The sequence below is a fragment of the Anguilla anguilla genome, chromosome 7 (assembly GCF_013347855.1).
Source record: "Anguilla anguilla isolate fAngAng1 chromosome 7, fAngAng1.pri, whole genome shotgun sequence".
In the NCBI taxonomy this organism is placed as follows: domain Eukaryota; kingdom Metazoa; phylum Chordata; class Actinopteri; order Anguilliformes; family Anguillidae; genus Anguilla; species Anguilla anguilla.
In genome coordinates, this window is record NC_049207.1 from 14,978,582 (window position 1) to 15,001,423 (window position 22,842).

The 22,842-nt window shown below is 42.8% G+C and overlaps 1 protein-coding gene across 2 annotated transcripts; it reads left to right on the forward strand.

Annotated features, from left to right (window-relative positions):
* The first annotated feature begins 305 nt into the window (after positions 1–305).
* Positions 306–21,799, forward strand: LOC118232286 (protein FAM107B-like). 2 transcript variants are annotated; one of them, XM_035427160.1, is made up of 4 exons: positions 306–490; positions 15,937–16,120; positions 20,081–20,237; positions 20,800–21,799. In XM_035427160.1, exons 2-4 carry the CDS (start codon positions 15,993–15,995, stop codon positions 20,917–20,919), a joined length of 405 nt encoding a protein of 134 aa, XP_035283051.1. In that variant the 5' UTR covers positions 306–490; positions 15,937–15,992; the 3' UTR covers positions 20,920–21,799. The 2 variants fall into 2 exon arrangements, with proteins under 2 accessions (XP_035283051.1, XP_035283050.1); XM_035427159.1 differs by lacking the exon at positions 306–490 and adding an exon at positions 15,162–15,185.
* Positions 21,800–22,842: the final 1,043 nt, after the last annotated feature.

Below are 22,842 nucleotides of genomic sequence, written 5' to 3' on the forward strand. Positions count from 1 at the left end.
GCAGCTTATTGTTCCTCAGTCCGAACTGTTTATTAATGCAACGCCGAGTTTTGAAAAGACAGATTATATATGGTGAAGAGGAAACTGTCAGCGAAAATATATTAAACTATTAATTTAATTCTTAGTAGTTGTGTCTGCGTGAATCGTAACCCCATTTAGCTCCTATCCCTCCAACTTGACCACGCCTAGAAGACCTACACAACGGCTTGGCAGGGTTTCTCCCAGTTATGAACAAAAAAACAGTCCGGAAGGAGGAGCCTACTCCGTGACTCACGCATTGAGATATATCGGCCACCCCCACTCAGGCAGTAATTTACATTCCGGACTGATCTCATCTGCCTTTGAGCTGCCTCCAAGAAAGAGAAGCATATCTGCAGACATACCTTAGCGAAGTAATCAGAGAATGCGCAAATGGTGCGCCAACCACTTCTAACCTTTAATTTATAAACAAGGAAAGTGAAGGGACCCAACGCCAGCGGGAGAGTTAAAGGTATGATTTCAATTTCTCTGTTATGGACTCAACTGTTGTCTGTTTGTTTTATCCCGCGTTTAGTAGGTACAGTGGCAATATCTACTCATTTACTTTTACGTATCAAAACAATGGGTCGCCTTGCAAAGAAAGAATGGTGTTTACTACGATGGACAGGGAAATCATAAAGTTTTATCCTACTTTCCGTAAGAGCATATGGTAACCTCATGTGGAGAGATGCTGTAACAGGACACTCCGAGGCCGTCTGTCGTAGCAATTTTTCGGGTGTAGTGTGAACAAAAGCCTATGGAATGACTTGCGTTTTTGCTCTTTGATATTGTGAACAGTAAACAATACGATTTCCTCAACTTTACACGCGCCCTGTTAGCCGAATGTTGCCTTTTGTTCAGGTTTTAAATTCAGATTCAGTAAATACGAGAGTAATGGAAAGGCAGTGATTGGGCAGTGACTTCAGGCACATGAGGCTTGGCACTCCTGTCATAGGGGATTTCATTCAGGTGACAGAAGCGCCACACCCCCTGCAATTTTCCAGGTGTCTGAGAGAAAGAGAATTATAAATTTAAAGAACATGGAGAAAAATTATATCAATCATTTAAATATATGAATAGTTGAAATATCATCACACTTAGTTACTACCTGAATGATACTACTTCTGCATTTCAAAAAGTAAACCCAGAGCTGCAGAATACATGGCAAATATGACCAATTCACTCAGAGCGCACAGAAGCCGAACGGCCTTTGTTGTCAGTGTGAAACGTCTACAGTCTGGTAAGCTGACAAACCCACTGCCACTTTGTTTCTGCCACTGCACAAATCCTTCAGTGGCTCTGTGCTCGCAGGCAAAATGTAAATAACACCACGTTTGGCAAGCATAACTGAAATCCGTTTGGCAGATTTAATCTTATGACAGTATTTTCAATGTGAGAAATCTAGGTTGTTGTCGGGTGGTGGGGGGTTGGGGTTTCCCTTTTGGAAGTGGGGTGGCTGGTCGCAGCACACATGTGTTTGCAATTTGGCACATGTTATGTTAAATGCTTTACATCTGTTTCTTGATCTTTGAACTGATCCTACAAAATTACCCCCCCTACCCCCCCCCCCCCCCCCCCCCCCCCCCGCCCGTATCTGTACGCTCCTTTTAGCCAGGCCGAATGACTGGGGTTACGGACCAGACATCCCTGTTCTCCTGGCCAGACCTTTCTCCTCATATTGCTCTGATGTAACCATATTTCAACTCACTGTACAGTACTCTGTGCCTTGTTATTTCCTCAGAGCAGTATGCTGTCTGACTAGTTTTGTGTTTTCCTATATTAACCTGGGACTCAAGCTGTTTTTGTCTCTCAGCGGTATTTGCCTTAAGCTGAGTATTGCACTCATGACGATTCCCGTTTCCATGTCACAAAGTCGTTAGAAAACTTCTTTCTTTGTTCTTGTTTTCTTCTTTTGGTTATCTGTAAATTGTACTCAAAGACATTATTCTTCTCTGACATGTCTGGTAACTTCAACCTTTAGACCTTGTGAGACTGAGTTTCAGAAACAGTCTTGCTACAATGTGCTTTTCCCTTTTCTTGTGTTTTTTGGTCGCATGCATTACATTATTCACTAAAATCTGTGCCTGCAAAGCTCTGAATGACTATTGAAAAAATTTATGAAATTAAACATGAAGGTGAACATGTTCTTTTACTAAAGACTGAAACCACGTGACAAATGGCTCTAACATGAATGTACACTTAAAAATGGAACAGGGGGTTTGTCAATCAAAATGACTTCTGCCTTTGAACTGTCATCTAATCATGTAAAACTGTATAAAACTGACCAAAAATGACCTTAGGACCTCTTGGATGTTCAACCACGAAGCAAAACCTAATCCATTTCAGCTGTTTTTGTGGTGAGAACCAATGACACTCAATGTCTTGACCCTCGGCTATTTTCCCATGTCTCAGGCTGTCAAAGTGACATGTCTTGACAGGACAGTGAGCACATGTGTGCAGGCCTGGGGGAGCTCTTCCAAGGGCCATGGGAACAGCATTTCCCAGGAAGCTAATAGGCACATAGTGGGACACTCCCATAGGCACTGCAATGGTTTTTCTTGTTTTCTTTCTGAGTTGTTCACCAGTTGGGTAGAATAAAAATATCTTGACAAATGGCACAGTGCCTGTCCTTATCATCTTGATGGATGCTGGAAAGCAGAACCAAATATGGTAAATTGTGGAATACTGGTCTGAAACAAAGATTGGGATAAAAGTAAGACTGAGCTATTCATTTATTTTTTGCTCTACCTGTTCTGACCCTCTTGATTCAACTAGTACAACGAACGAACAAACAAACAAACGAAAGTACACTCTTTGTTTGCTGAGAAACAGACTTTGGGTCTACCATATGGTTGACTGCTTTCATGCAAATCACCCTCTTCTCCATATGTTTAAATTCTAAGGTCAATGTTTAAACCTTCATGGGTGAAGAAAGCAAGTCTCCACTTTTTAAACCCATGAGATTTTCAATTTTAGATTTTCAGCAAAACATATTACCAGAGCGCTACCCTTAATCATAAACAGATCACTACTCAGCCAACCTTTCTACCTTGTTTTTTATTATTGTTTGATGGACAGTATTTTGTGCCAGTGCACCTGTCTACGTTGCTGGGTTTGGGAGTGGTTTGGTTCCACAGTCCACTGAGGCCAGCGAGTCAACTGTAGGAAAGTCTGGCATTGATGACAAATCTGGGGGGCATCTGGTCAGCTGAGCAGAGCCATGACAGTTGTTTCCCTCCTGGTGAACACTGACACAGCACCAGACAAAGGCTGGAAAACAACAGTTGTTCTCAACAGCATGTCCGTCAACAATGAGGGGGGTCTTCATAATCCGTCTTAATATGCCAGAGGCCCAGTGAGAGATTTACTTAAGGGGGGGTTATGTCTGTCAACTGTCAACAGTCTTTCAGAATAGAACAGGGCATAAAATAGCCATTAATATCGTTCAGTTCGAATGTGTTGTGTATGAAAACGGCAAGAGGAAAAGAACAAAGACATCATGTGCTAGGCCCTCTGTAGGCTGTCCCCAGACACAGGAATTCATATAACAATGGCCTGTTAGGTCTACCTTGTGGGGTTAGAAAAGATTGCTGTCTCGTTCTTGTGTTTTGTCTTTGGAAGTTCTGACCCACGGACCACTGCACGCGTGCAGGTTTCGCTGTTTTTTTGTGTGCGTGCGGCCGTGCTACACACGCGTCTCCCCGCGCCGCTGTACGGGTGGTCCTTCCTGCGGTCTGATGCGCTCCGTGATAGAACCGCGGATGCCGCTGGAAGCGCACGTGTTCGCGGGGCTTCGTTCTGCCTCACGAGCAGTCATGTGGAGAGGAGGCCACGCCTGAACTGGAATCTGCCGCGGGCCAAGGTGATGTCTTGGGGCTCCATCGTTTTCTTGGCGGTCGGCGCCGACGTCCATACTGAAATCGGGACAGTGCGTCAAGCATCATGTTCGAGCACGTCAATAATTAGAAGGAGTCTGAAGTGGACTTTGAAATATAGAGCACAGCCCATCTTTATTTTGATATGGATGTTGAATGGTCTTGGTCACCCAGCATTGCAAAAGCGAGCGCATGCTCATCCTGTAGGTTTTTATCTGCATACTTCCACTGACGGGTTGGCCCATATAGAAAGGTCAGTGTACGTGTAAATGTCCCCAGGGCATTGTCTTACACATGACTCTGCCATATATTTACATGCGGGGAACCCAGCTGTAGAAACACACAGCTGCCACATGCTGTATTTCAGAGCGCAGGCACAGGTGACACAGAGGAACATATGTGCCTCTGCCCAGCCCCGCCTCTTTTTAAGGAGAGGTGTATGGGGATGGGGGAGGGGCTCTGAGAAAGATTCACGGGGAACATTTGTGGCTGTTCACCTGCATATGGAAACCACTCCTATAGAGAAACCCTTCTCTGCCAATGGGTAATAATTTATGGCTTACTCCAACGATTCTTCTCGCCCGCTCTCTCTCTCTCGCTCTGTCTCACTCTGCAAAGGTGAACCTGAGGTTTATTTAAACACCCCTAGCTTTCTGCAACGTGATCTGTAAACATGACTGACAGTCGCTGTAACCTTGAGGGTCCTTTGTGCCTTGGTTGTAATTAAAAGCCTTTATCAGTGGACTTAATTCACTCCAGCTCTTCTGGTCTATCTTGGCAAACATTTCAACAGCCACAATGACTGGCTGTGTTTCAGCAACTGCTTGAATGTAAAGTTGTGTCAGAATCCTGTCAGTTGTTTATTTTGAAATTCTTTTTGCTGTGAGCCGGTTAGATTTTTTTGCCCTGACTTGTTGCCTTCCCTATTGTCACCAAACTTGGCATTAATACAGCTTTTGAGAGTCTTTTCCTACTTATCTGCATATGGCCTTGGTAGAAAGTATTATTTTGCACCAGTGATATCAATCTTGGATTCTATTTCTGCCTTTTGTCCACCCTGAAAATGTAATAATTAACAGATTTTTTGGTGACCAAACCAAGGCTTATGTTCCACAGGCTTATGTTTTACACATTATGCTCAAATAGGGCTATACTAGTAAGTAATAGGCTATACCTGTACTAACTGGTTATGTAAAGTACCCTATGCTGAAGTATCGCTGATCCACACCTATTCTATGCGAAGTAATCACTAACAGAAAAGACAGTTGCCAATTTTTGCCATTTGGTTTTTCCTTGGAAGTATTACCCCAGCTAACTCATAAGACTGTCATATGAAGCAGTGTAGTAACGTTCTTCATTATGCTGCTGTCACATCTACGGAACATTACATGCTAGCAGCTTGAGCACTGTGCCGTCTCTGTGAGCTCATGGGGTCTTTCCTGTGGTGTGACTCACAGTCACACACTGCTGCAGGCTGCCTCTGCCACAGCAAGCCCCATTCAGCTTGATGGGAAGTTAATTGAACCTATAACTGTAATATTCCCTGCTGGTCTTCTCAAGAGATAAGTGTTGCAAATTCACTCTTTAAGGATTTAGCCAGTGACACAAATTTTGCTCCTTTGGCTCTGTATTGCGACACATTGGATTTGAAACTAAACAATTAATCTGAGGTTAAGGTGCAGACTGTGAACTGTAGGAATTGCAGTGCTGAAGGATGACAAAGAGTGGGACTTTCTGAGGTTAGGGTTATTTTTCATATTAGGGTTATTTTTCATTTTATCAGTTTGTAGGAAGTGTTCACTCATAGGAAACTTGAGTGAAATTATCAAGCAACTATTGACATAGGCGGTGGATAGTTTTCAAAACTGGCTTTTAAAATGATCAGGATCTAGGAAGTATAGAATTAGTGATGCCATTAAAATAAATTCGAATTTTAATGAAAGTTATTTTGAAACAAGTGTTTATACCATTATTTTTGTTACTTGCAGTTTTAATACTGGGCAGCATTTGTTTTGTGTGTGTTAAAAGCTTGATTGTGTGATGCCCATCATTATGAATCTGAATGAAATCTCAGCTCTGTGAAGTACATAAATCTTATTTTTGGGCTCACAGGAAGGCTGTAATGATTACTCTGTACTGGGCTACACCACAGGAAAAGAACAGGGTGTGAAAGTATGGTTGGAAATAGCTCTCCCTGCAGATATGGGAGGCAAACATGGCTATCTCATCTCTGTGGGCCCCCACCCAGTTTGGCAGATGATTTGAACATCCTGTAGAAGTGCTGTTGTCTCTAATTTGGATAAAACCTGTCTGTTGCAGTTTGGGCATTTGAAAGGTGTTCTGCCCTTTAATGGTCTCTGTTTTTCAGGCCTTGGAAGTTTCACAACGTCTGCCGTGCTCTTTAGACTGAAACACATTTGCATCTTTTTTCTCTGGAAAAATAATCATTGGTTTACTTGACAGCGATCATTTAACGTTTCTAATTGGAGATGAGGTTTTCTGGTATTGAAAATGTACCCAGGAAAATCTTTTTAGTTGAACACATCATCCATGTACATTTCCCTTTTCACTTTACAAAGTAGCCTAAATCCTGCTTGAAAAAGTGCATTTGGAAATGCTTGGCACATCCAACCAAACGCATTCCCTGGGTTTTGCAATTTTATTGTAATACTAGCTTTGGGTAGTAGAGCAAATGGAAGTGGAAGTAGACTAATGGTAGTGAAATGTTTTGGTACCAGTCCTGTTCGTATGTTGCATTGAGTCATGCCCATTGGCAATGAGGATGCAGGCATGTTGGGTCTGGACCCCGAGATGATCCTTCATTCTTTTGTTGTAGGCAACCCTCAGAGCTTCACTGGGCCGTTCACAAATAGCTCCTGTTCATTTCCCACACAGCAGGAAAACAAGCTTCATAATGGAAGCATAAATCTAGAAGATGTAGGTAGCTATTAGATTCAGTTCCATTCTCTTGCAGGACTGAATCACTTTACAGGGTTATCGTAACTCGATTATTTTCTGTGGAACCCCTTTGCACTCAAGTGGGGGAGTATGGGGGGAGGGGGGGGGGCGCCAGAGAAAGGTTGTTGTTGCTCGGGTGTTTGAGTTTGAACAACGCCGTTGTCAAATGTTTTCATGCAGCAAGCGGAAATGGGAAGTTCTGAAATACTTGCTAAAGAATCTTCCAGCTGTAACAGTTTCCTGTTAACACAATTTTTCTTCACTATACTCAATTGTCACAGGTAGATTAGTAAGGAAACTGATTTTCTATTCTGTATTTTCTGTACTCAACTTCCCAGTTAATATATTATCGTGAGGGCTGTCATGTCTTATGTGGTTTATACTCTGCTGTTTTTGTAAGAATCCCTTAGGATACACCTAACGGCACATCGAGGTCTGTAAGAAATCAAAACTTGGCACGTTGAGGTCACCAACTGCAAGAAACCCCTCTGCAAACCAAACAGTGGAAGTATCTGAGTGGCGAAAGAATGTGTATAGTCTTACCTGGTGCCAAATTAACAGGATTAATTTAACGTTATCTCGATTATCTGACTCCAGAATAGTGTTTCTGACCTTTCCTCTGTGCTAACAGTTAAGCATAGACGGAGGAGACTACTTTCCGCCAGTTGTGTGGCTCTATACAGATGTCTATCTATCTTAGCTAGTAGACGCAGACGTGACTTTGGCTTATGTAGCCTGCTTAAATACAATTGTGTATCTTATTATGGCACTAGTGTATAGGGGAGTGACTATGGGGTGCAGCTATTCTGAGTTCTGTGTGTATGTTCGGACATTAAACTGCTTAGGTGTGCAGTGATAAGGTGTGCAACGAGGAATGCCATGTTAAAATGAATGCCATTTATTGTTCAGTGTATTCAGTAATAATGACAATATAAAATGATGCAAAATGCGAGTGGTGAATATATGCATATATACAAGTAAAAACCCAGAGTCATCAAATACGGACACAATCATGACCAGTACAACAGTGAATCCTGCTTGTGCTATCTCTGTAAGCAAATCACACTGGGTTAACCTTTGTAGCTGAGACATCAATTTATTCCCAATGATATTTGCTTTCCAACTGTACAAAACATGATTACACTATTCTGGAGAACCTAAGTTTTACATAATGCTGATTCAATCATATGTTTTGCAACCAAGCACTGTCTTTTTATCACACTTGCTGACTAACTGGCAGCACAGTAAACAGTTGGTTTTCTTCTGAGGTCTGATAAGGAGCACACTTCTGTAAACTGCCTTACAGTTTCATACTGTGTGCTGGACTATGTTTTTCCTCTCAGAAACTCAGGGAAGCTATCTCCCAAACGCTGATGGGCCACCTCTGTTATTTATAAACTCACTTGAGAAACTTTCTCTGCCAGGCTGCATGGGTCAACCGGACGGAAGACCTAAATTCCCAGGTTACCACTCTTTTTCCACAGGATGGGGTCTGCTGGAGGAGAGGCCCCCCAGCCCGGGGCTCCCCAGTGCCCTCCCACCCCATCCTGGTGGTTGACAGATGATTGCCCATTGGACGTGGATCTCCAGCAGGTCACATGGTCCGCCCCTGCCTTGCAGGGGTCACTCAGCAGCCACGGAACAGTAAAACAAACGCTTTTCGGAAAAGAGGGGCCGTGATTATTCAGGATCCTGTGGCAGCGAGCGAGCAACCCCCCGTGTCCTGGCTAGAGTCCTAATTCGGCTCTCTCAAAGGAGCTGCCTACTCGTCCTCTGCAGTTTACTGCCAGTAAGAACGTCCCTCTTCCTCATACCATTCTCATTTGCAATCTGTTTGCAATCTGCATGATTTGCTCTTAATTATTTGATTAAATGAGGGCAAATGAATGAATTCCTGCCCAATTCTGCTTATCCCATGCTGCAGACGTGAGATCTGAGGTACACAACAGCATGGATGTGTGATACGGTTTAAACTGAACTCCTTTCCCTCTGGGTCATTTTTCAGAGCCCAGTGACCTGGTTCTACAGTGGAGCATTTAAATGAGACCTTAATGGCACAGTGCAGGATTAATAGGACAGTGCTCAGATGGAGAGTTTGCCCTGTAGATGTTTGTGAGCTTTTCAAAATCATACAGCAACCATTAACTGCTTCACTCTTGCGGTTTGGAAAGGATATTCGTTTACTGTGGAAAAGCGAAGCACTTGAAAGGTTGCTTAGATGAAAACATTGAGTATCGCTCATTTGATCTTAAGCTGTAACCTTTTTGGGTACGTGCTATTACAAGGGAAACCCTTAAGAGGCTCTATTAATCACAGGTTCATGTCGAACACCAATGTACCGGTCTTGCCTGATTTTAATAATCACTTAGCTTACACGTGTCTGGACACATTTCCTGCATATGAAGTACAGTACAGCACATAGGGTAATATTTGGCTACTTCCAATCTTTTCATGGAATAAGACTTATATACTGATTTCCATGCAAAAACAGTCTGTCTTCATTGGACGCCTTTCCCATTGTGGAACCTCAAATATGAAAGGCTTTTTGGTAATAATATGGAATGATATGTAACTCTGCTGACAGCATCACATTGAGCAGACATCCTTTATGAAGCTTCGGGTCCATTCAAATGGACAAAGTGATAGAAGGCATTTGTTCTGAATTAGTCCCCCTGTTATTGTTGATGTGACTCTTTAATTAAGAGAGGCTGTGTGACAGGCATTTTTACAGCGCTATAGTAAGGGGATATAGCACTGTAAATAAACTGTATATCAGGGTGGGGCTGCAGTCTCTGGGGTGTGGGGGTGGCCTCAGATTGCATCTCTCCACTGAGCCCAAACTGTTTATATGGCGGGAGAGTGGAGGAGGTCACCGTAATAGGCAGCCAGCTGCTTTTCCTGTTCCTCTCGGATTCTGTAACAAGCGGGGAATGGAACAAAGGATAGCCCATCACCCTTCGCCTGCCCTCCACTCATCATAACCACAGGACACGCTGCCCAGCGTACAGCAGAGCGGCATCTGCCCCCTCCGGCATCCAGCCCTTTCACAGAGAGGAGGATAATGGCCTGGCCAATCTAGTCCTTAAAGTCATTTGAGCCCATTTGCCTGCATTGACTTGCAGATGGGGTTTTGTGAGTTTTTATAGGGAAAAAAACAAGGTATTTCTCTTCTCTTCATGAGTTACTGGAGTTCTTCATTGTTTACAGGAAATGCATCTGTATTGTTGGGAGATGTCTCGGTTAAATTGTGGTCCGCTGGGCCCTGTGACTTCTTCGTTCTTCAGAAAAACCAAACTTTTGTTTTTCACGTGAGCAATGAAACCTTGGTCATGGTGCGTATGTTTCTGCCCTGCCGTCACTGTACCATTCTGTGTCATTTCACAAGTGTCATGTGATGACACATTGCCCAGTAATGTAGGGTGGCAGAGAAAGGAAGTTCTATAATTATTTGGTGGCCCATGGTCACACCCAGGGAGTGACGGGGCATCAAACGCCTACAGTCTCCTGGCTTACTTGCCAGAAACAGTATCGTTGTGGGGGCCTACTCACTGCTGGTGCAGTAGAGAGACAAGTCGAATGACTTTTGCGTAGAACATGGGGTGCTAGCATAAGCTTACACGTCTTTTGTAATAAACTGCTGTGCCTGCACTTCCCATTGTATCATTTCAGCTTGTCTTTCGGATAGCGGGCTTTGCGGAGCCGGGCCTGCTATTCAGTTACCTCTAATGGAGCATGTGAGGCATGAATGGGCTGGCTTGAAAAGGGATGCTGTACTGGCAGGTTGATCACTGATTAAAACCTTTTGTTTTTTTATCCTGACTACGGAAAAGAGGCAAGTGGAGATAGACGCGTACCCCATGTAGCCGTAAATATTTTTCATCTGTTTTTTTGTGGTCTCTTAGATGGCAGCGCTTACTTATCTGAGTTTATACACCTCGTAAAAATACTGCATCTTTGTTATTGGGCAGTTCTCAGTGATCAGGGATGCTTAACAAAGCAAGGTTCTAGTCGCTTATGTGCGCTCTGTCAAATTCATAGAGGATATCACACCAATGGGATAGGCTTACGGCTGTGATGACGAAGGGGGTTCTAAGTAATTTACCGATAAGTAAGTATGTAATGGTGTCCATTGGTCCCTTTGGGGGAATGAAGAGTGCAGTCAGTGGCCACGTTTCATGCCAGGAGGTGTGGGGGAAGGGGGTGTGAATGACCTGCTGTGGTTAACATGCATGCACTGGCTCTGTAGACCAGCCTTTATATCTCTGGTCCACCACGGCGAGCCTGGTTAACCGGAAGAGCAGTTGGAAGAGATGCCCCCTGTCCTGAGAAAGGCGGTTTGGGACCCCAGGGGGTGAGAGGGCTGGACGGTCCAGGGAACGGCCACCGCTGCGACTCTGAGGGGCTCGGTAAGCCAGCCAGCTCGGGATGCCAGTCCTAAAGCCGTGTGTTGACATTTAGACTCGCTCCCCTCCTTCCTGCACCCAGTGGCCCCAGAGCATGATGTCATATTGGTCTGTCACTTCAATTTCCACAAAGGGGGCTGTCGGTGTGGTGACCCTGTAGAGAGGCATGTGTACTACGAGGGGATCGGATTCATGATATCCATGTTCCTAAAAGGGTCACTATTATGTGAAGGTCACCAAGTTTCACATAGAAAGCTTGTTAATTTACAGTGGAGTGTATTACAGATGGCATGAACGCTTCTGTTGAAAAGGACAAAAGGCAATCAACATTTAAAGTCTGCCACAAAACATTGGCAAACCTAAAAGAAAAGTATTATTAGGAGTTTATACGAGCGGTCAACCTCTGCATTTAAGCACCGTTGATGGCGTTTCCGGGAATAGCAGGATATATAATCCTGAAAAGCTGTTAATGTTTCCTCTGGGCTGTGCACAATGTTTATGACTGAGTAGAGTTTCCAGTAGGAGACTGACCCAGGGGTTCCCTGAAAGGTCCACTTAAAATTTCCCCTTCTACTGAGCTGTTCATACTGTGCCCTCCTGTATGTCCACAACATGGTGGATGAGCCTTATGGTATAAACCAGCTATTTTGCTTTCTTTTTTCAGTCACTAAGAATGCAAACTCAGTGTGCAAATACACGGCATGTGCAGTCATATGACCACAAAGGTGTGTTTTTGAGTTATTAGTCTCTTTCTTTAACCTCCATTTTGACCTGATTAGCATGGTCTTTTTGTAGTCGTACCGAAAACAAATCTGTCTCCTTATTGTTCATGTGCTGTATGATAACAAAAGTCTGGTGTCCTTCACAAAACAAAGCATCATGTCATAATGATATGGATACTATCCAAAACATGGAACTGTTGAATACAGGACAGACATTAGCTTTTTGCTGTTGCATTTCGTGCAGTTAAGACCAATTGTGAGCAGTCTGCAAATGATGATTCAGTGCAAAATGCACTTTCCTGCTCCTTATGCATGTGCCATTTCCTTTCTGCATCAACAAGTCATTAAATATGGTGGCTCTTCTTTTGCCCTTGTATTTTGATGAGGCAGGAAATGGTGCAATGATATCAGCCAGCTCAGTTCCCCAGGCCTGCAGCTTCTTCGGTGTTCCCCTGCTCATGAATCGGTTCAGCCCGGTCAACACAGCTGGGGATGGTGCTAGGAAAATCGTACTGAAATCTGCCCACTTTGAGCTCTGCATGTTATTTTTGGTGACGGAGGAGGGTAAACTGTCAGACAAACGCTTTCACACAAGCCTGCTCTTATCTGTGAGGGGCGGGGATGGTGTGTTTACCGTGTACTGATCTATTAAAGTGTTCGATGCTCATCCAGGGAGTGTGTATGCGTTTGTATGCGTTTGTGTGTCTGCATATGTGTGCTTATGCATGTGTGGGTATTTATCTTTGCACGGGTGTGTATCTGTGAAAAGATGCTAGCATGATATCCTAAATTTACCATTGTAATTAATGGGCGGATATACACTAGGCCCCATAATAACATCAGTAACTAGAGATTCCCTGCTGTAGACGTCTCCTCATACGGTCTAAATGTGTAGAGCTGCCAGTAATGCTTATGAATTTCAGCTTAACCTGAACATGTGATATTCAATAAGAGTTAATGATCCAGATTTTAGGTTCTGTTTAACCGTTGTTACGACACTGTGTAAATCCATCTTTATCATGCTCTTAAAATTGCTTTGAGTTTGGTGAGGAATGGATTGAAATAACTGTGACCACAGTGGCCATGTAGACTGTACAGTATTTATTTGAACATAGTGTCATTCAGATGTCTTAATATTTTTTCAGCAGTCTTCCAGTGTCACATAAGAATGCACTGAAACGACAAGCGCACCCACATGACAACTGGAATGTTATTATTGGCGTTTGATCACAATACCTTACAGCAACGCAACAATGGAAACTATTTTATTAATTCAGTTCATTCAGTTAAGTTTTACTTAAAGTAAAAGTATACTTACACGCTATATTATGTGTATCGTCACATTTCCTGTCTTCCATGGCCTGTTTTTTTTTTTTTTTTGGTGAGGGTGTGTAGTGATGTTACGTCATGTGTGCATTTTTATTTATTCTTTCCTTGGCCCCATGTTTGTGGGAGTATGTAGTGCCCTCTTGTGGACACTACTCAAAGATTCACGTAGTGAGCGCTGAGGGTAGGGAAATTCAATAAGATGAAGTATGCTGTTGCTATTTTGTCTTCAAAAATATATTGGCAATGTATTTAATGTATTTTTTTCCCTTTAATTTCATTTTCAGAAGTATAAGCTTTTAAAACTATCTGAGGATGAAACCCTTTTGATAAATTTTAAATGATTAAAAAAGCTGCTTTAAGTTATTAACTGTTGTGCTGTCTTCTGCATATTGAAACAGCTACAGCAAAATAAATAAATAAATTCTTATTTATGTAAAACTGATCATTATCTTTAAGCCAATTTCTAAATTGTGAAAGTGCCCTAGTTTGCTATCTGTCTTCACATTATGGTTCGACGCTCGAAGACACAATTATTTTGAGAAAGCAATTAAAACGCCATCCCAGGCATTGTGCAGATAATTAAGTTTTTTCCTAAGATTCCGCTATTCATTAAAACTTCATACGAATATGAACTGTATGCCATGCTACGTGCAGGAAGTATTCTCTTTTGTCTCGTGACTGTCGGCAAACCAGGGTTGTAGAATATCTGAGATAATGCCTTCCATTAAAAGTAGATCAGGAGAGCTTAGTTAAGGCCAAATTTTAGTAGTACGCAAACGAGCACCCTCTCTATTAAAATTGCGTTTACGTTGAGCAAACCGAATAACTGAGAAGTAATGGACCGTGTTTTACGTGTAACTTTATCAATCTGGAACTTGCGCGCTTGGCATGCATATGGGACATGTCCCAGATCCATATAAATGAAGCGACATGTTTTCATACAATCGTGTTTCAAATCAGAGATGGGGAGGATAATGTAATTACATTATCACTGTAGAACGTTTTGAAGAATTTAATGTGGGAGGGACACAACATTTGATTGATAATAAGGTGTGCTATTTGACACTAACGTTTTCCTGTTTAAAAAGCCAATATAGCGTAATGCAATTCAGGATAACTAAATTTGAACACATTTAAAACATAAACGTCAAACTGGAATTTCGTGTCCCCCCCCCCCCCCCCCCCCCAAAAAAAAATAATAATAATAATAATACGGAGTACAGTGAATAAGATGTGCACCTTTGCAAAATAACCAATCCTCTTTCTACGTAGTTGTCGAATCAGGTAAGCCAATTATTTGTATGGAAAACCGAAGCTACTGAAAAGACTAATGATTAAATAAATTGTAAAGCTAATAAAAAGTAATGTTAGTATTTTGTGTTAACGTCTAGGGGCAAAAGGACTCGGTTAGCCTGTATGCCCATAAAAAGGTAGCCTGTGTTTTATCTTTCTTCGTGTCGAAGCAACCGCAAATACACAAATATGTAAGGAATTTTTATTACCTTAAAGAACTTTCTGAGCAGGTTTATGTGTAAACGTGTTGACACGTCCTTGTTTCTGATCACCTGTAAATTGGACTCAGCAAGCGTCATGCTTCCATATATGGGAAAAGTGCAGGAGTCATCCATCCCTGTGTGTGCGAGATTAGCCAGCCTGTGTGCACTGTGCTCCTAGGGGAGTGCGTAGTTAGATAATAAAGTATTGCTATGAGATTGTATAAGCAGAGACACGTTAGTCCTGCTGGAACTCCTAGCTGCTCAGTCGCAGGCATTTTTGCTCAGAAGATTGAGGAGCAAAGACCTTATTTCTTAATCGCACTCCCCGTCAGCGGTGAGAGATGGCAACTATGCTTCGATACCCCGTTTTTCCTTTCTTGCAAGGTAATATAGCACTTTTGTTATTTGTTTGTTTCTCAGTGAATATATTATTGATGTCTGTCAAACGTGGCTAGACCCTGATCCTATATTTACTATGTTTTATGACATAGCCTAAATTGATTTAGCTACTTCATAAATTGCCCGTCCTTATTGTATCCCTACATATTGAACAGTTATTTAAATTGTTGTCTTGTATGTGTTCCTACACGGGAAACTTCATTTTCACAATATACGAGAATCCATTGTCGATTTTTCCATTATTCCCTCTTGTTTTTAAATATTTTCCACATTAATGGCGCTTGGATTGTTTGACTGGTTAGAAAACTGAGTGGACTACTAAGTCGGAAGAAGTTCTACCGAAAAATGTTATATAATGGACACGCTGTTCTGTCTTTGAACCTGTTCGGTTGAATTCTATAAATTAAAGATTCATATCTCAAGAAAAATTAATAGAAGGAATGATCAACAGAATTTTACATAAAGCGAATTATTGGGTGTATACGTCAGTAAATCATAAAGTAATTCGTTAGTATACAGTAATACGCTTCTTTTTTGTTCCTGTTTATCATGGATACCACTTTGATGTGTCATTTAAGTACTGATACAAAGTTCGTCAGAATTTCAGAGCTTACTAAAAGTATTTTCTTGTTGAATATCCTGTATAAATAAACAAATCCCAGTGCACGTAGCCTTTTATATGACTTTATTGGTGCACATTAAAAACACGATGACAATTTTGTCGTGGTGTCCGCAGATCCGTGCCTGGATCGGGCTGAGCTGAGCGAGCGGCTGCCCAGAGTACGCAGCATCATGGCCGAGCCAGACTACATAGACGGGGATTGTGACGAGCTCATCAAGCCCAAAAAACTCATAAACCCTGTGAAGACATCCCGCAACCACCAGGACCTCCACCGAGAGCTCCTGATGAACCAGAAACGGTAAGCCGCGGTGGTGGCCACCCCCATGTGCTAATGTCACCGTATCTGGTATATATCCAGTCGCAAACATAATTATAAGTGATGCCAGTGTTCAGTAACCTCCTCAATAGTTCTGGCTTAATGTGCAATACAGATAGTGGTTATAAAAGATACATTTGCCCTTCAGCCATTTCATTAGAGTTGGTGGGCACTGCCTGAAGTGATATATCGTGTTAGATAGCAACTCAAACCACTAGAGAGTTGTCAGGTTTATGCAATTTGATCACACCACCAACTGGCAGGGTATTTTGGTGTTTCCCTGAAGCAAATGGCAAGTGACACAGGAAGTAAATGGGAATAATTGCATAAAGCAGTTTATTTATTCATAAATAGTAGAATAATTTATTCATGACTTCTCCCCGATCCCGTGATATTTCCTGATGGTCTATGAAAAGGAACTCGTCTACGCGAGCACATCCATTTCTCTTACATAACAAGCCAGAGAAATCATCTGACTGACCTGCAGAGCCATAGGTCTGTTCATCTAATTTCAGTCCTGGTGACATACAGGTCTGTGCATGCAGGCCAGGTATAGAGGGAGATTTCTGTCTCACAGACCTCCGCAAAGGAACCACCAACATTCACTTATGTAGAGCACTTGATTCATTGATTGATTCATTGATTGATTTGTTTACAGGTGGACAGGTAGGAAAACACACTGTTGTTATAAATTCTGCAAGTGCTGACCCTGCATTACTGAAAGCAAACACATGTCTGTAGAAAATTAAATGAAGACAAATGATAATCATCCACTACCTGCATATCTCTCTGTCAAAAGAGAAAATTCTGGAAGCACTCAAGTACACTTTCCAGTTAGCTTGGATAATTAAAAAATGTAGAGCCAGTACACACAGAGGATTCACAGGATACAGCTGAAGAGGCCCAGGCTTCAGGAAGCAATTAATTTGTTTCAGATTATACTGACAAGCAGCACAGACCTCAAATGAAAACACAGGAGCTGTCATCCCTCTTGTGTGTAATGCAGTATGGTTTGTGCTAACATTGTAACTGAGACTGAAGCGTTTGGCTGGACGTGCACACATTGACCCGTAGTGATTTCACAGCTAAAGACCTGGCCCATGTCCACTGACTCTGACAGAATATCCGTGTATAAAGCACACACAGAGACACGTTCCTCACTGCTCAGTGCATCTCTTTAATGCCCGCAGGCACTGCATTGTGTTATGTTTCTGTATTTACACTCAGCAGTCAGTGTTACATCACATGGTCGCACGCTTCAGTGCACTGATGCGCAGTTATCGCTCTGACTGTCCGTCAGAGGGTACAAAAGCACGGTGTTTCTGTGGTTCGGGGGGAAACGAGTGTTCGGTCCCTCCCTTCTGCGCTGCGGGAGCGGGAGGCGCCGGCCCCCCAGGCTGTGAGGGATTAGGTGCCGTGGAGCAGGGCTCGGTGGAGAGCGGGAAGAGGAGGCCTTACGTAAGAGAGATTACATCCCCGCCCGGGCCTCGCCCACAGGACCCAGCCCCGCTCCACAGCGCCCTGACTCTCATTCTCCACGCATATGAAAACAGTCATGACATCACAGCTGCGGGCTTGCGGGGTAGAGACGGGCCAATCGGAGATGCTGCTGCAGTTATTAGATAACCAATCCCAGGTGCTGTCACCATTACATAACGGTGACCATTGTCTGCTCATTTTTTCCACTTTCGGGTTTGTTTTTTTCACCGAAACAGCTGGAATATCACCTTTTAAAATTTCATTCCATTGTTTCCACAAATCACTTGACGTGTGACTCAAGTCCCATGTTAAATGGCCTCTTGAAATTCGGCTTTAGTGAAGTCAACTTACTGTTTCATTGATGCAGTGAAACTGATTCAGGTCTGTTTTCACTTTCCTGAATATCCTGCATGAATATACAAATCCCATGTGGAAAAAGTGCAGTTTAAAAATTTTTTTTTACCGCACATTAAAAACATCTTTACTAGTGCATGTCTCCTACACCAGTATTTTTTTTTACATTCAATCCACAATATTAAATTATTGTATGCTAAAATCTAAAATGACACACCTCTGTATTGTTCCTTAATAACACATCTCTGTATGTTTTGATTGATGCACCTGAGACTCCAGTGTGGGTTAAAATGGTCTCTTGGAATTCCTTCAGTGAAGGAAGCATGTGGTGAAATGTGATTAAAGTCTTAATTTTACTCTCCTGATTCTGAAGTGTTCCGAGATTAAGAGAGGTCCACAACCTGTGGACTCTCTGTAAGCATGATAAATTTAATCCACAAAGCTGAATTCAAGTGACTAACCTGAAGCTCCTAGATTCCCTGTCCTGCATGCTGAGCTCACGTGTAGCTGGAAATGCAGATATCCAGACTAATTTGAAGTGCCTGTCTTCATCACTTCACACATTCCAACAATTATCATGCATTCATGGAGTGCTGAACGCAGCTGCGGTGTTGACTGGAGCAGTCTGTTTTGGGGGTGTGGGGGCAGTTGGGGGGAGGCTGGACGGTCACAGGGTTGGGGCACCCCTGCAGATCCGCAGGCTATTTGTGTCCCTATGAAATTAGTCATCGTAATCATTTGCTCCCCCTGCAGTTGGTCAGCTCCACAGTACAGTGCATTGAGAGTTTTCATATCTGCCCCCTGGCTGTTAAGGGTAGGGACGTGGGAGGGGGGTTCTTGCATAATAGTTATCACAACAAAGCCGCTTCATTTAGGTCCAGTCATTGTGCATTAAGTTATCTAACATCCATCTGCGTTCAGGCTCTTTCCATTATCCACGTGACTCTCGGCTGCAGGACTTAAATACGATTTCACACCCGACATGACGTTTACACCCATGGCTCTGCCTGCACGGTCTCTTGCCTTTTCCTGATCTTGTCACGGAAGGCAGTGTGTAACTGCTGTGTTTCATAACAGCGGGGCCAGGTCCAATGGTTGCCGTGATATGGATATTAGATTGATCTGTGAGGTTAAAGAACTCAGAGTGCAAATCAGCCTGATCTGATGGAGTTGGAGCTAGCTGCCAATGCTCTCAGTGCTGAGTGATATAAGTGATTCAAACTAATGATTAATCTTCAAACACAGATTAAAAGTTAATCTCACAGTACCCCCCCCCCCAATAATCCCCTTGTGTGTTTGTATATTGTGAGTTTATATAGCTACTTTATATGAAAATGCAGATTGCCGAACTTGGACTAAACATTTTGTACTCTAAGGTCTTACATAGGAGTGTAACTGACCAAACGTGAATGAAAATAAACCAAGAACATATCATGTATTAATGAGTGCTTTTAAGCCACATCAGTATCATCCCCCAGTGTATGTGTCAATTACTTATTAGACTGGCAGTGATGATGCTCAGATGGGGTCATAGAAGAGTTGGCAGGGAGTGCACTATGATTCCTCTACTCACCACTTCCGGCAAAGTTTGGAAAATGGCTTTCAGAGCGAATGGAAGCACAGCTGGTTCCTGGCATTACACTCAGTGTCTGCCAGCCCTTGTATAATGTGTTAGACTCCATCAGAACGAACTGTGGAAACGTTTGGGGAAAGGTGAAACTGAGGTCTGTGCCCTTATTACAGTGTGTTCCCTCAACTGTTTTACGCACTCAGACTGGGTCTGTTGCTACATTAGTACAGGGACACTGGCATGGAACATTTATGGGTAGTGCATTTATTTGATTTTATGAGCTTGTCGAGAAGAAAGTTGGAGATGTTAAATTATGTCAAAAAGCTGGAAAGGCCATCAGCTCACCGTGTCCTTAGCACATTCCTCACAGAGCCTCAGAGGGAGCAGAGGGTGTACTTCTCATGGGGTGGCTGTGTAGCGGACCTCCTGCGAGTGACGCGGTGTGTGACACGGTGTGTGATGCGGTGTGTGATGCGGTGTGTGACGCGGTGTGTGACGCGGTGTGTGATGCTGTGCGTGACCCGAGCCTTTCCCCGCAGGGGCCTGGCTCCGCAGAACAAGCCGGAGCTGCAGAAGGTAATGGAGAAGAGGAAGAGGGACCAGGTGCTCAAACAGCAGAGGGAGGAGCAGGAGGCCCACAAGAAGAGGTCTGACCTCGAGATCGAGCTCATGAAGAGGCAGCAAAAGCTGGAGCAGGTGAGGAGCCCAGGAGCATTTCTCATTCATGCAGTGTGGTGTAGTGCATGCCATACAAAAAATGTAAAGTAGAAGCTATATTAGGACACATGATTCTGTGAGATGCAAGCTTTCTTCATGAGCCACAAGCTACACACTCTGAGAACTGTACAATCAAGGGAGTGAAACATCAAGGAGAAATTGCATATTTTGAAAGCATGGTTACTGTTGAACCAAGTGGAATGTGTTTTATAGTAGAAGTCATAAATGGGTCATGAAGCTAAACAGCGGTGACCTAGTTTATGTAACTGTTTCAAGATTGTGTGCTTAATTCAAGATAATGCCATTAATAGGAAGGATTTGGATTCTGAATGTCAATCTGTTTGGCACAAATCTGTGATAAGTAGAGATGGCAAGAGGTCCTATATCACAGACTTGCCTTTTTTAATCCCGTTTGCATGGATGACCTCATTTGATAAATACCTCGCTGGTTACTCACTGGTCATGTGTGTGTGTGTGTGTGTGTGTGTGTGTGTATGCGTGCGTGCGTGCGCTTACGTGTGTGTGTGCGATCTTTTTCTAGCTTGAGCTGGAACAGCAGAAGGGCGAAGAGGAGCAGGAGAACACACCCGAGTTCGTCAAGATGAAAGGCAACCTGAGGAGGACGAAGCAGGAGGAGGAGCCACAGGAACACACTCCTTAGAGACCAGGGGGTGGAGTCCACGGCACATGTTGCTATAGCCACGGCAGTCTGGTGGGAGTTCCTGGTGTTCCCGGTCCCTCGTGTCCCTTTAAGCAGCAAAGTGACTGACTGTGTAGCTAAAAATGTCCCCTGCAGCTGAGAAGCTCACCAGTATTCACCAGTTTACACCAGTATATGCTTATCTCACCCACAACACTGGTACCAGTGGGAGGAGGAATTTGCCACTGGTCAAAAGCAGACGGACCCCAAAAGAAGAGCGTCACCTTGACAAACAGAACTGAAAAGGGTTTTTTTACGCAAAGCTACTTTTATTTTTCCACATTATGAATGGAAACTCGGACACTGGATGAACTCTTGAAGCCGCAATCTTTTTGTACGCCAAATTTAGTGCTGTTATTTATGCATTTTTGTCAATTTCCTGAATTCATAGAAGTGGAATTTTCAGCTGATCAGACTCTCTGTGTTTGTTTTATCTTATGAGATGACACGTGTTCCCTGTTTTGTGGAAGTCAGAAGTGTTCACCTGAGTGGTTCACTTTGCTTGCTTTTTTGTTTTATATTCTACATTCCCTTTGATACACCTGATTTAAATAATAGCAGAAGCTTAGGTGTGACGTGTGTACTTTCCTTTATACATATTTTGTCGTTTTTTAAAAATAAATTCAGAATTAAGGATTAACAAATATGGTACTCCAGCCAATATTTCTTTCCAATGAATGGAGCTTCGCTAAACTTGAACAGATGGTGTGAGGACCGTTTTGTACAGTATTTCAGTGAAAGGAACTCACCAATCCATGCATAATTCAGTCCTTATGTGGACTCTTATTTTTCTTACACAACTAAAAGCTTGTCTTAATAAAGATGATTTTGCAATGCTCAATTTTCTGATGCTGTGTTACACTCTGATTCTGCTTACACATACACCAAAGTGCACATAAAGGAACTGTGGAAATGTATGATCTGTTTCTAAAAGTGCAAAAAGATGGCAAAACTACTAATAATACTCTCAGTAGGTATATTGTGCAATTTCAGGTCATGGTGTGTGCACATGAGGAATGTTTAAAATAGGATTCTGCTATTACACTAGTACTATACAAACAAGTCAGTCATGTCTTTTATTTCAGCATTTTTGAGAGTTCAGTGGGAGCAGACATTCCTTAGATTCCTCAGTTGCTTAACAAATAGGTTAGTTTATGACATTCATAAATTGAGAAAACATTACTATCAGTCATTACTCTGAAAAGATGAGATTTGTGAGTCTGGGGACAGAGAGAAAGGGGTAATACGCTGATTTGTTATCACCTCCTTTTCTTTATTGCCCAATTTGTACTTGAAAAACGGCCCAGTAGTGATTAGATGCACCGCTAATTGTTGCAAAGTCCTCTGTCATTTTTGAAGGGTACAAGCTGGCATATATGCACTTCCCTTTTCTGCTTTTCACACCAAATCTCTGCATATGAATAGTTTTTATTCCCGAGAACCGTGTTGTATTCATGAAGCTGCCGCAGGAACCACCGGTGCCTGATCAATGGGAGGAGCTCCTACTCTGTGAGGTGAGTAATACCATGCTGACTGTAGATGGGCTGTAGGACTGGAGGAGATGATTTGTGTCCATACATTATAATGACCAAGACCCCCCACCAACCACCCGACAGAGTTGTACGTTCCACTTAGGAGCCCAGACAACATGCACTCCAACATGAAGACCCAATTTTAAGGATGTAAATGGCAATCCTAGTGCAAAATGTATGTCCTAATCGATTTAGTTCTGCATAGACCATCTAGCTAGTGGATACTTCAGACCCTTCAAATATGTTAAAATATCACTGACTGATTCCACCTTTGCACCCACCCAGCGCAAGAACAAAAACGACAATGAAAATACTAACCAACGCAAGTGGCATGTTGGGAGTGGCGCAGTCT